The sequence below is a fragment of the Lepidochelys kempii genome, chromosome 25, assembly GCF_965140285.1.
Source record: "Lepidochelys kempii isolate rLepKem1 chromosome 25, rLepKem1.hap1, whole genome shotgun sequence".
Taxonomy (NCBI): domain Eukaryota; kingdom Metazoa; phylum Chordata; order Testudines; family Cheloniidae; genus Lepidochelys; species Lepidochelys kempii.
Window position 1 is genome coordinate 8030158 of NC_136404.1, and position 14611 is coordinate 8044768.

A 14611-nucleotide genomic window follows, 5' to 3' on the forward strand; every position below is an offset into this window, starting at 1 on the left:
CAGATCAGGCCCCGATGCTGCGAAAGGATCCACCCCACATGACGTCTCAATGACACCCAGACAGGCCTTGTGCCAGATCCAGGCCTTGAGTCAGACTCAGAACATGGAAATGTTCTAATCCTTCGGTTGGTGAGCAGCAGCACCCGGGCCTTTGGGTCCAGAGACAATACCCCTGACAGCATCTTTAAAGGGTCCTGGCTCTAGCCTGCTACCAATCCCGGTACCAAGGGGTGTATGGGGGAGGGATGCAAACAGAGGAGAGGGGAGTCATAAACCTGCAAGCGGTTTCACCTCCAGCCTCCTCCATTTTTTTCTGCCTCTGCCAGACCTGGTGCACCGGTGGGCTGGGTCTCCTGTGCCCCACCGGTATTTCTCTGGCTGTTCTGGGCACCGCCACCTGGGCTTCTCCAGGTATTTTATTCTCCGTGACCCACCAGGGTTTTACTGCACCACAGAATAGCAGTGGCCTTTTCCCCAGACAACCCTTCAAGAGGACCCATACGGCATTAAATAGCCAGATCCACCACGCCCGTTGTACTGGGTACTTTATTAATTCAGAACACGGAATATACCATAAGAAGCTGGGGCCAGACACCCCCCGCACACACACTTACTCTGCTGCACGCACTGGCTGTCTGCACATTCACAGTTGTAGCAGATACAAGATCCATATCCTCCTGCTCCAAAGCCACAGGCCTTAGTCTTTTAAGGTCAGTAAGAATCCCTGTTAACAGTATAGGGCCTATGACCCATAGTTGGAGCAATTCTGAGTCCATCCAGGAGAGGGCCGCTGAGCACACAAGCACTAGCGAGTTCCTCACAACACAGAGGTTGTTTTAGTGAGCTCGAGAGGTGAGAGATTTGGGGCAGAAAGAGACCACCATCCTTCCGCTCTGTGTACTCCTGCCAAGTTAAGAGAGTCTGAGCACAGTGTATGAAAGACTGAGTTGGTCAGAGCATGAATAGTCCTTGCCTGATACATCAGTGTAGCTAATCTTCCTTCCCTTATTCCTCCCTGACACAGCAGCTGGCATGACGGATTAACCATAACCTGGAACATCAATGAGGATCCCACAGACAATTCATGCCTGCAAATAACACTAGTGGCCACCAGGTGTCACTGTTGCTCTTCAGAAAGGCTGGCAAAGGAGTACTTCTCTGGCAGTCAAAAAATAGAAAAAATTACCCTTAAAGGAGCCATGCAGCTAGTTCAGTGCCTGGCTAGCACTCATGGTCCGCAGCCTCCAGACCCAGCTGGGAAGCAGTCTCCTAAGTCCAAAAGCAGCGTGAAACTTAAAATCTCTTTAATTGTATTCCTTTAGGAAAACACTGGGGCCTGAAGCTACGCTGGGGGTGGCGCCCTCCCTGGTGGGCAGCCGGATGCTCTGGTAGCTGCTGCCATTCACCGGGACTCGGTTCCTGGAGTCCTTCACCCGCAGGCTGGCGCCCCTGGTAATGAGGTCGGCGTAGCCCTCCTTGTGGGAGAAGGCATAGCTGGAGCGCCGCTGCAAGGAGCCCCTGCGGAAGTGCGACTTCAGCTCCACGGTGCTCTCCGCCACCCGCGTGTCCCTGAAGCGAATCTTCTGCAGGGGGGCCAAGGAGAGAAACGTCACCACCACCAAAGGGAGAGAACACTCGGGCTGAGAGAGGCAGCTTGGCCCAGGGGTGAAGGCACCAGCCTGAGAGATCTGGGGTCTGCCCCAGCCTCTCTGTCTGGCCTGGGACAAGTGTCTTCAGCTCTCAGGTTCCCATCTGTCACCTGGACAGAGCAGGTCCCCTGCAGTGCAGGCTGGCTCCCTCCCACCCGGCCAGCGAGCAGAACCAGGGGAAGGCAGCCTCCCGCTAGCGCTGCTCAACCCGGAGCCTGAGGGGGACATCGATTCAGCTGGCTTTGCTTCTAGGCCAGTGGGGAGCCATCAGACCTACCCCCAACTAGGAGGGGAAAGCAGGGGGTGCTGGCAATGTATATTCCTGCTCCTTCAGGCACAATGGGGGTGAACGGGTAATGCTTGGCCATTCCCACCACAATGCAATGAGAAAAGGCCAGGAGATTTCAACTCCAATGAACATACAGGATCTTGTTGCCAAGGACGGGATGGCATCACACTGGCAATACAGAAAACCAAAGGGCCCTTTCATAGATGCCATAGGACATGTCGAACAAGATCAGACTCCAGCCCAGCATCAGGGCTCCAATCATGGCCAGTACCTGACACTTCAGGGGAGCCTGTATCAATGTATCTTGCCGTGCCCGTGGTGGGTTGGCTCATTTCTTCCTGACCACCAAGGTGATCATCTGGTGCCCTGAAGCATGAGAGCGGATTGTCCTTACCCCAGCACGTACGGCAACAGCCAATCCCTTTAATAAATCCAGCCACACCCAGGCTAGAGACGTGCCTGCTCAGCGTGGCAATGGACCCTTCAAGAATAGCCCAGGGCCTGGATTGCGAGGGAAGGGCCTTCAAAGATGCTTGTCTCCCACCCCATCGCCCAGAGCCACACTTACATGCTGAATGGCGCTGGTGCCTGTGATAACGCGGAGCAAGCGGACGGTGAGGGAGGGGACGGTGTTCACCACCACACACAGCAGGATGACGGACAGGACATACGGATCGGTCAGGGCGTTCTGGGAGGCATCTGTCAATAGGACGCAGGCCAGGGTGAGTCACACAGGAGATGGGAAAGACCATAATGACTCTACCTATCTCCAGGGCCCGGTTGGCGGGGATAGAGGGTCTGAGACCGCACCCTGAGGCAACTGCAGCGTCCAATGCATCATCCCAGCTCACACGGCATCAGTACGCCGCTCTCCCAGCACAGCCCACCGGACCATGCGGAGGCAGGGATACAGCAGGAATGGATCAGTCATGGATTTAGGGCTCTGCCCAAGGCCAATGGGATCATGACTCAGATCCGCCGGGGAGAGAGGACTGGCATCTCCAAACACTCACAACACCCCCAGGATGTGGAGGGAAGCCTGGGTCCGACTTCCTGCTTCTGACACCGCTGAGCAGGGGGCGAGAGAGGAGGGCTCAGGATAAATGGGGCAGGAGTGGGGAGAGGGAGCGACCCCAGATGCGAGTCCCTCCACCATGGGGTCCCTGGGAGTGCCCTTACCTGGAAAGCGGAAGATGGTAGGGGCTTCTCTGAAGACCATGAAATTTTGAGTGAGGAAGGAGAAGAGGCAGAAGAACAGCAGGCTGCCTGCGACAGTCAGGAAGGACAGAATGGTCCAGAACTTAATGTCCATGATGATCTGTCCAGGAAGAAGCAGAACTGGCAGCCCGTTAACCCTTTAGACTCTGCAGCCAGCTCTGGGATTGAGTCCAGGAACCGGCAGCCTCCACTCCCCAGAGCTGCTCGCGTAGCCTTCAACCTAGGAGAGTTCTCCCAGGCCTTTGACACAGCAGGTGGGACTGGCCCCTGCGCTCGGCCCTGGCCTAATTCTTGGCCCGTTAACTCTCCTGCTGATTGCCAGGGGAGCAGTTAGGCCATGGCTGAGCGCTGAGGAAAGTCACTGCTGCCAAGTGGGCCAGTCCGGTTGGTGGTAGCAGGGATGGGCTCTAACGGTCAATGCAAGGGGGCACCCAAATCCAATTCGCCCTTTGGAAAACCTCCCTCCGCGCCGATTAGACCCACTCTGGAAAAGGCTGAGGGCGGGTCTACATCAGAGATGCAGCTCAGGCAGACATGCCCGGGGCAGCCTGGAGTGACCTAGTGCATAAAAACGCTGGGGCAGCCGCAGGGGTAGCAGGAGGGGAAAGCCGCCCCGAGGACACGCCTAGCATCTCAGCGGGGTTCGTCCTGGGGCGCTCACCCCTTCCTGCCACCCGCAGCACCAACTGCTGCACTTGCTCAATCAGAGCTCCTGCCGTTGGAAATTACACCTCCAGGGCCAGTGTAGCTGTTCCCTAAGAACACAGAGCTTGCCAGGGGGGCTTGTCTGGTGCTAGCAGAGTGCGGCCAGGGCTAGCAATGGCTGGGAAGTGTTGGTGTCACCCCCTGGCAGGGGTGTAACCAACAGGGGAGATCTCCAGCACTTCCCCTAACGGAACACAGGCTCATCTGGCTCATCTTATGTGGGGAGGGGTAGCTCAGTGGTTTGAGCATTGGCCTGCTAAACCCAGGGTTGTGAGTTCAATCCTTGACGGGGCCATTTAGGGATTTGGGGCAAAAATTGGGGATTGGTCCTGCTTTGAGCAGGGGGTTGGACTAGATGACCCCCTGAGGTCCCTTCCAATCCTGATATTCTATGATGATCTCCTAGTCTGGGAGGCTCAAAGGGGTTGAAAATGTTTTCGACAGAGGAGCCCACGAGGGAACGCCGTTTCACCAAAATCAAAACGTCCCACGGGGACGCGGTCATTTCAGTGACACTTTCTACGGGAAAAGACTAATGGGATCGTTTTGACTTTCTCGTTTCATTTCAATAACGCTGAAACATCTCCCTTTGCCACGGTCACAAGGGTTCAACTTCCTCACTTCAGTTTTACTTTTAGAGTACATGAAAAGTTCAGTGCTAGTGTCACATTTAACATTAGACGTGTCTATGGACTCGGATGCACTGAGGCTGGAAATGAGAAGGTTTCCAGCCGTCAGAGGGAGGTTCTGGAACCGCCTTTTAAGAGGAGCAGAGGGGGCAAACATCCGGAGCTGGCGATGTTTATGAATGGGGTTATTTGCTGGGCTTCCTGCAACAGCATGGCCTGGAATCAATCCACAGACAGTCCCTCCCTAAGTTCCTATATTTAATATACTAGAGTTGAAACGAGCAATAACCAGTAACGTGGAAATGACACGTCTGTACTTCTCAATCCCAAGCGTTGGACCGTTACTGGAACGAAACGTTTCGCTGGCCCTGACTAGAAATGTTCTCCGGATTTTCATTCCAGGGGAAATGCTGGTGTTTCACTCCGATCCAGAATAAACCGTTTGCCCAGAATTCTGGGTTCCAAACAGCTGTACAAAGCAGCTTCCTAACCCGGTGCCTCCTGGCTGCAAAACAGCCTCTTCTTCCTCGCCAGAGCCAGCCCCTTCCCCAACTCACGCCAGCCCCCCGTGATGGCTCATGCCAAGCCGAGCCAATCTCCCTTCAGACTGCTGCGCCTCCCCCCACGTGGCCAGTGGCTGTCTCCAGGGAACCCGTCCAGCCACAGATGGTTAGAACCGACCAGGCCAGCTTCAGCCCTTGACTCTGGTGGAACGACACCCGTTTGGTCCCCGTGTGTCAAGGCCTGGAAACTTGGGGTGCTTTTTAGGCCAACAACCTCAACAGTAGCCCACATGGTGCTGCTCAAGGTCCTACATCTGCTGAGATGCTGCTCCAAATGAGGCGCAGTTTATCCGCTTCTGCCCTGCTACATTTGTCCTGGAGGGTGCCCCCCCCCACCCCCGGCTCCTTGCTCTGAGATGGGGCAGGGGAGCCCGTGGCTCACCTCAGCAAGGACAGACAGGAAGGCCGAGGTGGCCACTGTTATGGCGAAGGACTGGTAATCGCCGACAACCCTGCTGCCGACCCTGTCTTCGAAGGCCCACAGGGCAATGAAGAAGCTCCCCAAGGAGGTGACGGTGCCATGAAGGAGGGTCACGCAGAAGACCCGGTAGTTGAAGAGCTCGTCTCTCTGGCCCACTTTGTAGAGTTCGGGGAATTTCAGGCTCTTCTCCGCGCTCACGTCCTGCCGAGCAGCCAGAAGAAAGGGAGATGGGGGTCTCTGACATGCAGATGCCACCCACATTAATGAGGTCACCCTCCCAGCCACGTTACACGCACACGTGATGAGCCTGGGGTGAGGAGGAGCCCACCCACATGAGCTTGGTAGAGGGGGGAGGAGATATAAAGGAGGGGCCGGTGGGGGAGCCAGCCATCCACCCACATGTGCCGGAGGGAGGGCATGAGAGTTTGCGGTACTGCAGCACCAGGGACACATGTGCAGTCTCTGTGTGTGGCCTTCATACACAGCTAGGAGCTCAGAATGCTGAGGCCTAGATCCCAGACCCCAGCAGATGGAGGAGAAGCAGGCTGAGAGGCACAGGGGAGATGGAGCGCAGCCCCCGCTCACAAACGGGGTGGCGTGAGCCCTTGCTACCATTTCCTAGTGGGGAGAGGTTCAGAGGCATGGAAGTACCATGCACAATCTGATCAAGGACACTTAAGAGGGACACAGCCAAGCCTGAAGGTAGACTGGGCCCTGCCTCAGCACAGTGGGGTGGACTAGATGACCTCTCAAGGTCCCTTCCAGCACGACCTTTCTGAGATTCTAAGTCCCATGGAGCATCTTGGAGGAAAGAAAGATGGAAAGACCGAGCCAGCGACGCTGCAAAGAGCTGACCCCTCCTTGGAGGGTCCATAACCAGGTTGACTGTGTCCTCCTCAAAAGTGACCCGCAAAGGGAAAGATCTGAGTTTGTGCCCTGCTTTGCTTCGCTAAGATTGCCAGTCAGGAGACTTGAAAGGTGCTTTTCAAAACAAGGTGGGGGGTTTCTGCCTGGCTGTTCACTTTAGGAAATTTCTGCTTTTTCTGGCGGTCTCATAGGAAGACCAAGAAATGGGGATGAGGAGTTTTCTTGGCCCTTAACTGAAGGTGCAGGAGGTGCTGAATCTTTACCATAGAGTGCTTTCCTCCCAACAGCTGGTTAGGTGTTTGAGTTAAAGAGAGTATCAACCAAAAGCAACGCGTGTTACTCAGTCCAGGTGCGATTTTCAGACTCCCATTGATGTCAGTGAGCATGGATTTAGGATGGCACTGAGGGTTTCTGGAAATCCCTCCTTCTGACCGCAATTCCCTTCCCTAATCACCCAGGGTCCGTTTCCTTGGCTCTTGCCCTGTCGTGCCCGGCTAGCTTCTCAGGCAGCTGCAGAGCTTCTCAGGAAAAACAGGGGAGGCAAGACCTGACATCGGAATATAGCGCCGGATTAATCCCCCAGCGTCCGGCCGGTGGCCCCACCCTCCCACTCTGCCTGCCCAGAGGCCCCTTCCCTGCTCAGCCTCTTCCCCCAAGGCCCCGCCTGCCGCTCGCAAAGGGGGGAGGGACAGAGAGGAACAGAGGGGTGGGAAGGGGGAAGAGGCCATGAGGGGGCAGGGCCTTGGGGCAGAGCGTGGGCGGGGCCTCGGGGGAAGAGGCCAAGAGAGGATGGGGCCTCAGGGTGGAGCAGGGGGGTGGGGCCCCTTCTGCATGTGGGCCTGGCGCCATGGGCGTCACTGTGAACCGGGTACTATCAGCACGTAAAAACAAGCAGGAAAAAAATTAGGGAAAAAAATCAAAAACATTTCAGTCTTTGTTTGTAAGCCAGGTAAGGGCACTAAGCCAGCATCAGCCATGTCCTTTGCAGGTCACCTTTAGCAGGGACTAATCCATCCGTGGTGGAAAGAAGTGTAAACGTCTAAAACACGAGTAACATTGCAACCAGCGTTTGCTATTTAAACCAGAGACAGCGAGGGTCACCCCTGCACCTTCCTGTGAGATACACACTGGGGAACTACGATGCCCAGGAAAGGAGGGATTATGGGAGCTTGATCCCATGATTCCCCTGGTGTTCCTGGGATATCTTACGATGCCAATCCCAGAGTGCACTGCTGCTGGGAGCTGAGCTGGCCTCTCTGGGATACACACGCAGAGGCCATTGTGGCTGGATAGGCAGGGCAGAGGGCTAGCATGCATAATGTGCAAATGTGCTAGCATGCATAATGTGCAGGGGTATTTAATGGGATTGAACACAGTCAAGTGTGGGCAGGCAGATCCCCACACGATGCAGACCCACTGAAGTCAGCGCCAGAGACACTGATTTACTGCAGCTGAGCAGCCTGCTCACAATCTGCGCTACGCAATGGCAAACACACGTATTCGATCCAAAGAATGGGTGGAATGAACCAAGGACCCCCACCCCACAGCCCGGCTGCAGGGCTGTCCCTGGCAGCATGCAGCAAGATGGAAAACGTTACCTGTTCCATCAGTCCCATGGAGAGCACGGGGTAGGCAGTGTAGAACACATTGTAGAGTGCAAGGAACCAGCCCTCATACAAAGGCTAAAGGGGGAGAGATGGGAGAAAGCAATCAGCACAAACCCAGACAAGAGGGACGTAAGAGGAGTCTCATGGGCCCCACAGCCAGAGGGATCTAAAAGAGTCTGATCCAGTGTTCACTGCAATCAGCACCAAGTCCCAGTGGACTCTGGATCAAACCCAAAGTGCCTGCAAATCTGTAGCAGAATGGAGGTTGTGCACTAGCTTCTGACACATTTAAAAAATTAAGGATTAACTATGAAATTGACGAGACAGTGCAGCCAGAGGCCCCAGGGTTGTATGATCTGAGACTGGTCTCCATTTCCTTTATCCTGGTCCTAAATGTTTAATTTTCAATTTGCCGCAGCATGCTGGACTCAAAGGCAGAAGTGGTTGGTAGAAGTTGTCAGTGGGGGAGGCGGCGGGTTTGGCCTCTGGGAAGGCGTGAGACGCCGTTTGGCTTTGTGGGATTAGCACTTTAGCTGGATCAGGATTAAGAATGTTGGTACATAAATGGTCATCACTAGGTTTCAGAGACAACACACCCGTTGAGCTGAATGGGGCAGCTCTCACTTCTCAGAGCTATTGTTTCAGACTCCCTGCGGGCCTCACTGCATCAACGGGCCCTTTGTTCATGTTTGGGAGGTTTTCTTCATGACCATAAGAGCTAGAAATTTAGCTCAAGGTTTTTGAAGGGACTAGTGGTTTTGGGGGCCCAACCTGAGACCCCCTCAAAGGGGCCTGATTTCCAGAGGGCGGGTGCCCAGCCCTTGCTGAAAATCAGGACCCTCTGCAGCATCCCAACCTGGGCACCCAAAGTTCAGGAGTCATTTTTGTAAACTTCGGCCTTATTGTTTTCCAGTGGAAGCAGAGATTCCTAGTGGACAATTCTGTAGCAGATGCTGAATGCTGTAGAAACTCCAGGGCCACATGGAACCCTGGGCACAACCTGGCCTGGATTTCTGTGCCCACCTGGAATGGATTCAGGGAGGCTTTCACCCCGAGGGGATTTTTCACTGCTGAGATGTTGCCCGTGGGTACCTTTGCTGGATGCTCAGTCAGCTGCCTTCCAGGTCTAACATTTAGCCCACTCCAGAAACTGTCCTGGGTCACCTTTCCATACCGGCAGCAGAGTAGTAAAGCAACAAAGCCAAGTGCCCTGTTACAGCAAAGCTGGGCAGCGCAGAAAGGGGCACATTACCAGGACAGAGACAAAGGATACACGTCCACCCCCTCGCAGGTGCTAGTGATGCCAGCCTCAGCCATGGCATGACAGCCCATCCTCCTGTGAGGAGAGGGAAAGGGCTGGCTAGGGTGGCAAAGGGTAGGAGGGGGAGAGAGGGTGCACGACGTGACCACACCCTCCCAGCACAGCCAGGACTGCAGCCTGACCTGGGCCGTGAAGCCGCTGTAGAAAGCAAACCAGATCTGCACCATCATGCCGGCGAAGGTCTTGTAGAAGAAGTAGCGGAGGAACTTGCAGATGCGCAGGTAGGACCAGCGGCCATGCACGAGCAGCAGCCGCTGCAGGTAGCGGAACTGGGCCAGGGCATAGTCGCTGCACTGGACAGCCTGCATCCCCTCCTGCCCGCTAATTCCAACCCCAATGTCAGCCGCTGGAGAGGAAGAAAGAGAGAGAGGCAGGGCTTAAGGGCCTCAGGGTAAACACTATACACGTCCCCAGGTGGGGAAATCAGCCCAGGTCCTGCGGGGTTGGGTTAGACTGCTTTGACTGACCTGCGTCTGCCCTGAGACCTAGCCCCTGCGGGTGAGCTCAGGACCGATCAGCAACAAAAGGGGAACCCCAGGACCACCTGGAGGAGCACGGATTCAGCCTGTGGCTGTAACATACTGGCAAAGTGGCTTGGCCACTAGAGGAGAACAGCTCACGACTGTTACCATCTGACAGAGTCACCCCTCTAACTCGAGTGACCGTGACCTGTGCTGAGCTGCAGAAGGCTACAGGGTGAAGTCCGGCTGATGACTTGTGGGAGGGGTTGCTATCCAGGGAGCCGGAGAAGGTAGGAGCCTGCATGGAGGAGGTATCTGTGCTGAGCATGCAGGGCTCCCTGAGCACACACAATCCCCGACCCGCCAGCTTGAGGCCTCACTCTTGATCATGTTCACGTCGTTGGCTCCGTCCCCGATGGCCAAGGTGATAGCACTCCGGTGCCTCTTCACGAGCTGCACTACGAGGGCTTTCTGCTTGGGGGTGACCCTGCAGCAGATCACGGCCTGGCAGCAGGTGGCCAGGTCTACAAAAGCCTTCTCCACCAAGCTGTCTGCCACTGGCTGGGTCTGAGCCTTGCAGCAGACCAGCCGCGCCCAGAAACCTTCCTTCCTCTTCACCTTCTCCGCAGTGCCCAGGACTTTCTCCTGAGGACAGAGCAGAGACACATGAGATGGCCTCAGACCAGCGGCGCCCCAGGGGCAAGGGGTGCTAGCCCTGTGCCCGAGCCAAACCCCACTTGGCTGGTGGGGACGGGGGAGGATGATTATGAGGTTCTGAGGCTAAGGACCGAGAGTTAGGACTCCTGGGTTCTATTCTCAGCTGCAACACCAAGTCTTTCCGCAACCTCCAGAGAGTCACTTCCTCTAAAACAGGGTAAGAATTGCCCACCATAAAGCAGAAGGGCTAGATTTTCCAAAGTGACCCCGCAATTTAGCAACGTGAGGCCCACGAATGTACAATGGGATCTGTGCTTCTAAACCCCTTGGGTACTTTGCAAACTCTCCCCCTCATTCAGCAAGCATTTTGAGACCCTCAGACTGGAGGCACGATAGGAAGCACAAAGTGTCCAATCCACAAGCCACTGCCAGCATCTCCTTTAAATGTCTCTTCAAGACCCCCTCTCCCCTGCTGCCGAGGAAAAATCTGCCAGGGACCGGTGGTTGGAGGGGCTGCTGGACACTTACGTTATTTATTTACAAAAAGAAAAGGAGGACTTGTGACACCTTAGAGACTAACCAATTTATCTGAGCATGAGCTTTTGTGAAATTGGTTAGTCTCTAAGGTGCCACAAATACTCCTTTTCTTTTTGCGGATACAGACTAACACGGCTGCTCCTCTGAAGCCTTTATTTATCTAGTTTTTTTAATTGCTAGTGTCTATAAGCATGAGTTAGATTGGCCTCCCTCTTCCTCATCCCCACCCCTCCGCTCTTCTTAAAGCGTGAACTCTTCAGGGCAGGGCCAGGAGCCACGCCTTCTCGTGTGTTCGGAGCATCACCAGCACAATGCTGAGACTGATTGGAACCGCTTGGTGCTACCGTCATATAAATGTTTGGTAAACATAACTACATTTGGCTTCCTTCCATTCCCGCTGCAGGGCCCGGTGGGGCCAGACCCATCTTCACTTCCAGCCCTAAACTGTTGGCTGGCATTGCTGTGCATTGCTAAACAGCTGCAGTGCTGCGCCCCAGAGGGAGCTGCATTCCAGTGGCAGGTGGGGTGATCCTGGGATCATTCGGGACGGGGAGGATTTGCATAAATTAAGCAATAACCTTGCGTTCGCCATGGGCCCCACCCCAGAATCCACGCAGGGCACTTGGGGTTGGGTTCCTGGGTTCCATCTCCCCCAGGCTTCGCTTAGGCTGTTTTTACCCCCTGCTTTCCTCCCTGCTGGACTCCAGTGAGATAACTACGGTCCATCTGGCACTGCACAGCAAAGGGGAGGGAGCGGCGAAGCATCACCTACCAGGAAGTCTCCGGTGACGACTAAGGCCATCTTCCCCTGGTGCAAGCCCCCCGAGTGCTGCTGGAACCTGCACAGGGCTTCCCTACTGCTGCCCAGGTTGTTGGTGCTCACCCAACAGGCTTCCAGCATCTCACTGTGCAAGAAAGGGGCAGGGAGGGGATGGAACGTGGGGTCAAAGCCAAGGCAAGCCCGGGGGCCACCCAGGGGAGGCTGGGCAGCTCTGGGCATAGGCTGCTGAACCTTCCACGTCTACACCCACACTAGCTGTGACTGTAACCTGGCAGCCAGGGTGGTCTGAGCTGCAGGGGAGACCAGCCACCCCAAGTATTACCCAGGGAGGGGATTGTACTTGGCTGGCGAGCCCCTCCCACCACTCCAGCGACACCTCTCTGCTTCGCACAAGGGCGCCATCGGAGCCAGCCGGGGTCCATCTCCCCGAGCGGGGAATTCACCTTCCCGCTCCAGGGCGGACGTCCGCGTCTGAAGTGCTCCCCCGTGGGAAGGCAGGCGATGGCTGCAGTTCCTAGTCGGCACGATGCCCCCTTCTCCAGAATCAGCCCCCTGCCTGGCACGCAGCCCCGCCCCGAACAGGCCATGCAGACGTAACTCCTAGCCCCTGGGGAAGGGGTGGCTGGGCGTTATGTGGGCTCATGGGGTAGGAGCCCTGTGGCTGCTTTTCCTGCTCACGTTCTGCAGGAGAATAGTGGGCTTTAGTCTCCAGGGGGGCTGCAGGTTGAGAGTGAGGGGCATCGCAGAGCTGTGGAGTGGGGGGGACCCCAGTGCTGGGATAGCAGAGGGCTGGGGGGGGGGAGTGAGGGGCATCGCAGAGCTGTGGAGTGGGGGGGACCCCAGTGCTGGGATAGCAGAGGGCTGGGGGCGGGAGTGAGGGGCATTAGCAGAGCTGTGGAGTGGGGTGGGGGGACCCCAGTGCTGGGCTAGCAGGGTGCTGAGGGATATTGTCAGAGCTCTGGAGTTGGCAGGGAGCCCAGGGCTGGGCTAGCAGGGGGCTAGCCGGGGTCAGGACTGAGGGGAACTGGCAAAGCTTGGGGGGGCTGGGGGGGCTGGGAGGAGCCCAGGGCTGCAATAACAAGACAGAGGCTGGAGATGCTCTACCATGGCTCTGAGTGTGGCTCCTATCACCCAGTGAGCGCTTCATCTCCCGCCTGCCACTCCACAAGACAGGCCTTGGGAGGGGCCGGGAACCCACTCACCAGATCTCCTTCTCCTCCAGGATCTGCATGTCGTCCGAGAGCAGCCGGCAGGCGAAGCCAATGTTCACCGCTGTCTCTGAAACGCACAAGTCACCAAGCTGCGGCTACAACAGGGGCCCCCTGGCAGCAGGGGAATACCCCAGCACTGTCCCCACTCACACTCCTAGCGCTTGCTATGCCACTCCCAGCATGGCTGAGCAGCTGCCACTTGCATGGGCAGCAGGAGACATAGGTTCTAGTCCTGCTCTTGCTGAGTGACCTTAGGCAGGTTGCTCCCTCTGCCTCAGTTTCCCCCTCTGTACCCATGGAAAGTGCTACATGTTACTGTCCCAGAAAGAGACCAGCAATGCAGAAGAAATTCAGGGAAGTGGGGGCCCTTGTAGGGGAGTATCCTGCCCCAAGCAAGAACAGGGGGTTCTAGTCCAGCTTTGAGGTTCCATGTGGCTCGTACCTTGTTTATCTCCAGTCAGCACCCACACTTTAATGTTCCCCTTTTTTAGCAGCTGGATGGTCTCGGGGACCCCATCTTGCAACTTATCCTCAATGGCTGTGGCTCCAAGGAGCTGGAGAAGGAGGACCGCAGGAGGGTTTAATGATCTGTGCACGCAGGATGGAGTGAGGTGGAGCAGGATGGGAAGGGGACCAGGATTCAGGGGTGGGGCTTGCTCCCTGGTCTACCCACCCACCCAGAAATGATCTCTCCATCACAGTTCTCCTTGCCACGTCCTGCAGACTCCAGCCCAGGTGGGGACTGACCAAAAGCCATTCCCAGCTGGTGGCTGTTCGGTGGCCCCTACATGAAATGAGTTGGTGGATTCTCAGCCCAGTCTCCAGGGGGCAGATGCCCAACATCACAAAAAACAGCCATGACGACTGACCTTGCTGTGGGCAGAGGGCCATGGAGACCAAGCGTCCCTCTCCCTCCTCCAGGTAGGCCCTGCAGGTCAGCATCAAGCAGGGGAGGCCTTTCTCCCTAAGCCCTACGCTGGCAAACTGTGGCACCATCAAGACCCGTGGAGTCACACCTGGGGTAAGACTCTGCAACAGCCATGCCAAGCCAGCCCTGGATCCTGCCTCCTCCCTCCCCTACCAGGCCCCCACTGAGTTCTCGGCCCTCAGAGAGCCTGATCCTACCTGGAGATCCTGCTCCATCTCCTCGTACACCTTATCCAGCTCTTGGGCACGATTCTGCAGCAAGACACTGGCCTCATGGTGCTTCTTGCTCCACTCAATGTAGTCCTCCTCCTTTACCTCCTTGCTGGCCAGGCACAAGGTCCTCAGGGTCTCCTCTGCGAAGCTCTGCAGAGGGGACAGACGGGAATACAGCAGGCAGGTCAGTTACACTGCAGCTAGATCAGCGTTAACGAGGCGACGGTGGCCGTCACATGACTGCCACCACATCACCACTGCCAGCTGCAGTGCTGAGACCTCTAGGAGGCTGCTCAGGTACAGTAACTCCTCACTTAGCGTCCTCCCGCTTCACGTTGTTTCAAAGTTACGTCAATTAGGGAACATGCTCGTTTAGAGTTGTGCAATGCTCCCTTATAATGTCGTTTGGCTGCCTGCTCTGTCCACTGCTTGTAAGATTTTGTGGAAGAGCAGCGACTTTACAAGGGCGCACTGCACAAGTTCCTCTTCTCCGCTTCCTCCCCCTCCCTCCCAGCGCTTCCCCCAGCTTCCCAGCGCTGCATCTCCGCTGCTCCC

The 14611-nt window shown here is 56.1% G+C and overlaps 1 protein-coding gene across 1 annotated transcript in view; it reads right to left on the reverse strand.

The window, feature by feature from the left end:
- Positions 1 to 577: 577 nt before the first annotated feature.
- Positions 578 to 14611, reverse strand: part of ATP8B3 (ATPase phospholipid transporting 8B3) — a 43961-nt gene continuing 29927 nt past the window's right edge. Inside the window, exons 17-27 of the mRNA XM_073324681.2 lie at positions 14042 to 14206; positions 13359 to 13470; positions 12908 to 12983; positions 11697 to 11829; positions 10111 to 10375; positions 9392 to 9615; positions 7940 to 8023; positions 5436 to 5675; positions 3118 to 3256; positions 2507 to 2637; positions 578 to 1583 (exon numbers count right to left, since the gene is read on the reverse strand). Coding sequence (XP_073180782.2) covers positions 1305 to 1583; positions 2507 to 2637; positions 3118 to 3256; positions 5436 to 5675; positions 7940 to 8023; positions 9392 to 9615; positions 10111 to 10375; positions 11697 to 11829; positions 12908 to 12983; positions 13359 to 13470; positions 14042 to 14206 — 1848 coding nt within the window. The 3' untranslated portion in view covers positions 578 to 1304. The remainder of the gene's footprint in view (positions 1584 to 2506; positions 2638 to 3117; positions 3257 to 5435; positions 5676 to 7939; positions 8024 to 9391; positions 9616 to 10110; positions 10376 to 11696; positions 11830 to 12907; positions 12984 to 13358; positions 13471 to 14041; positions 14207 to 14611) is intronic.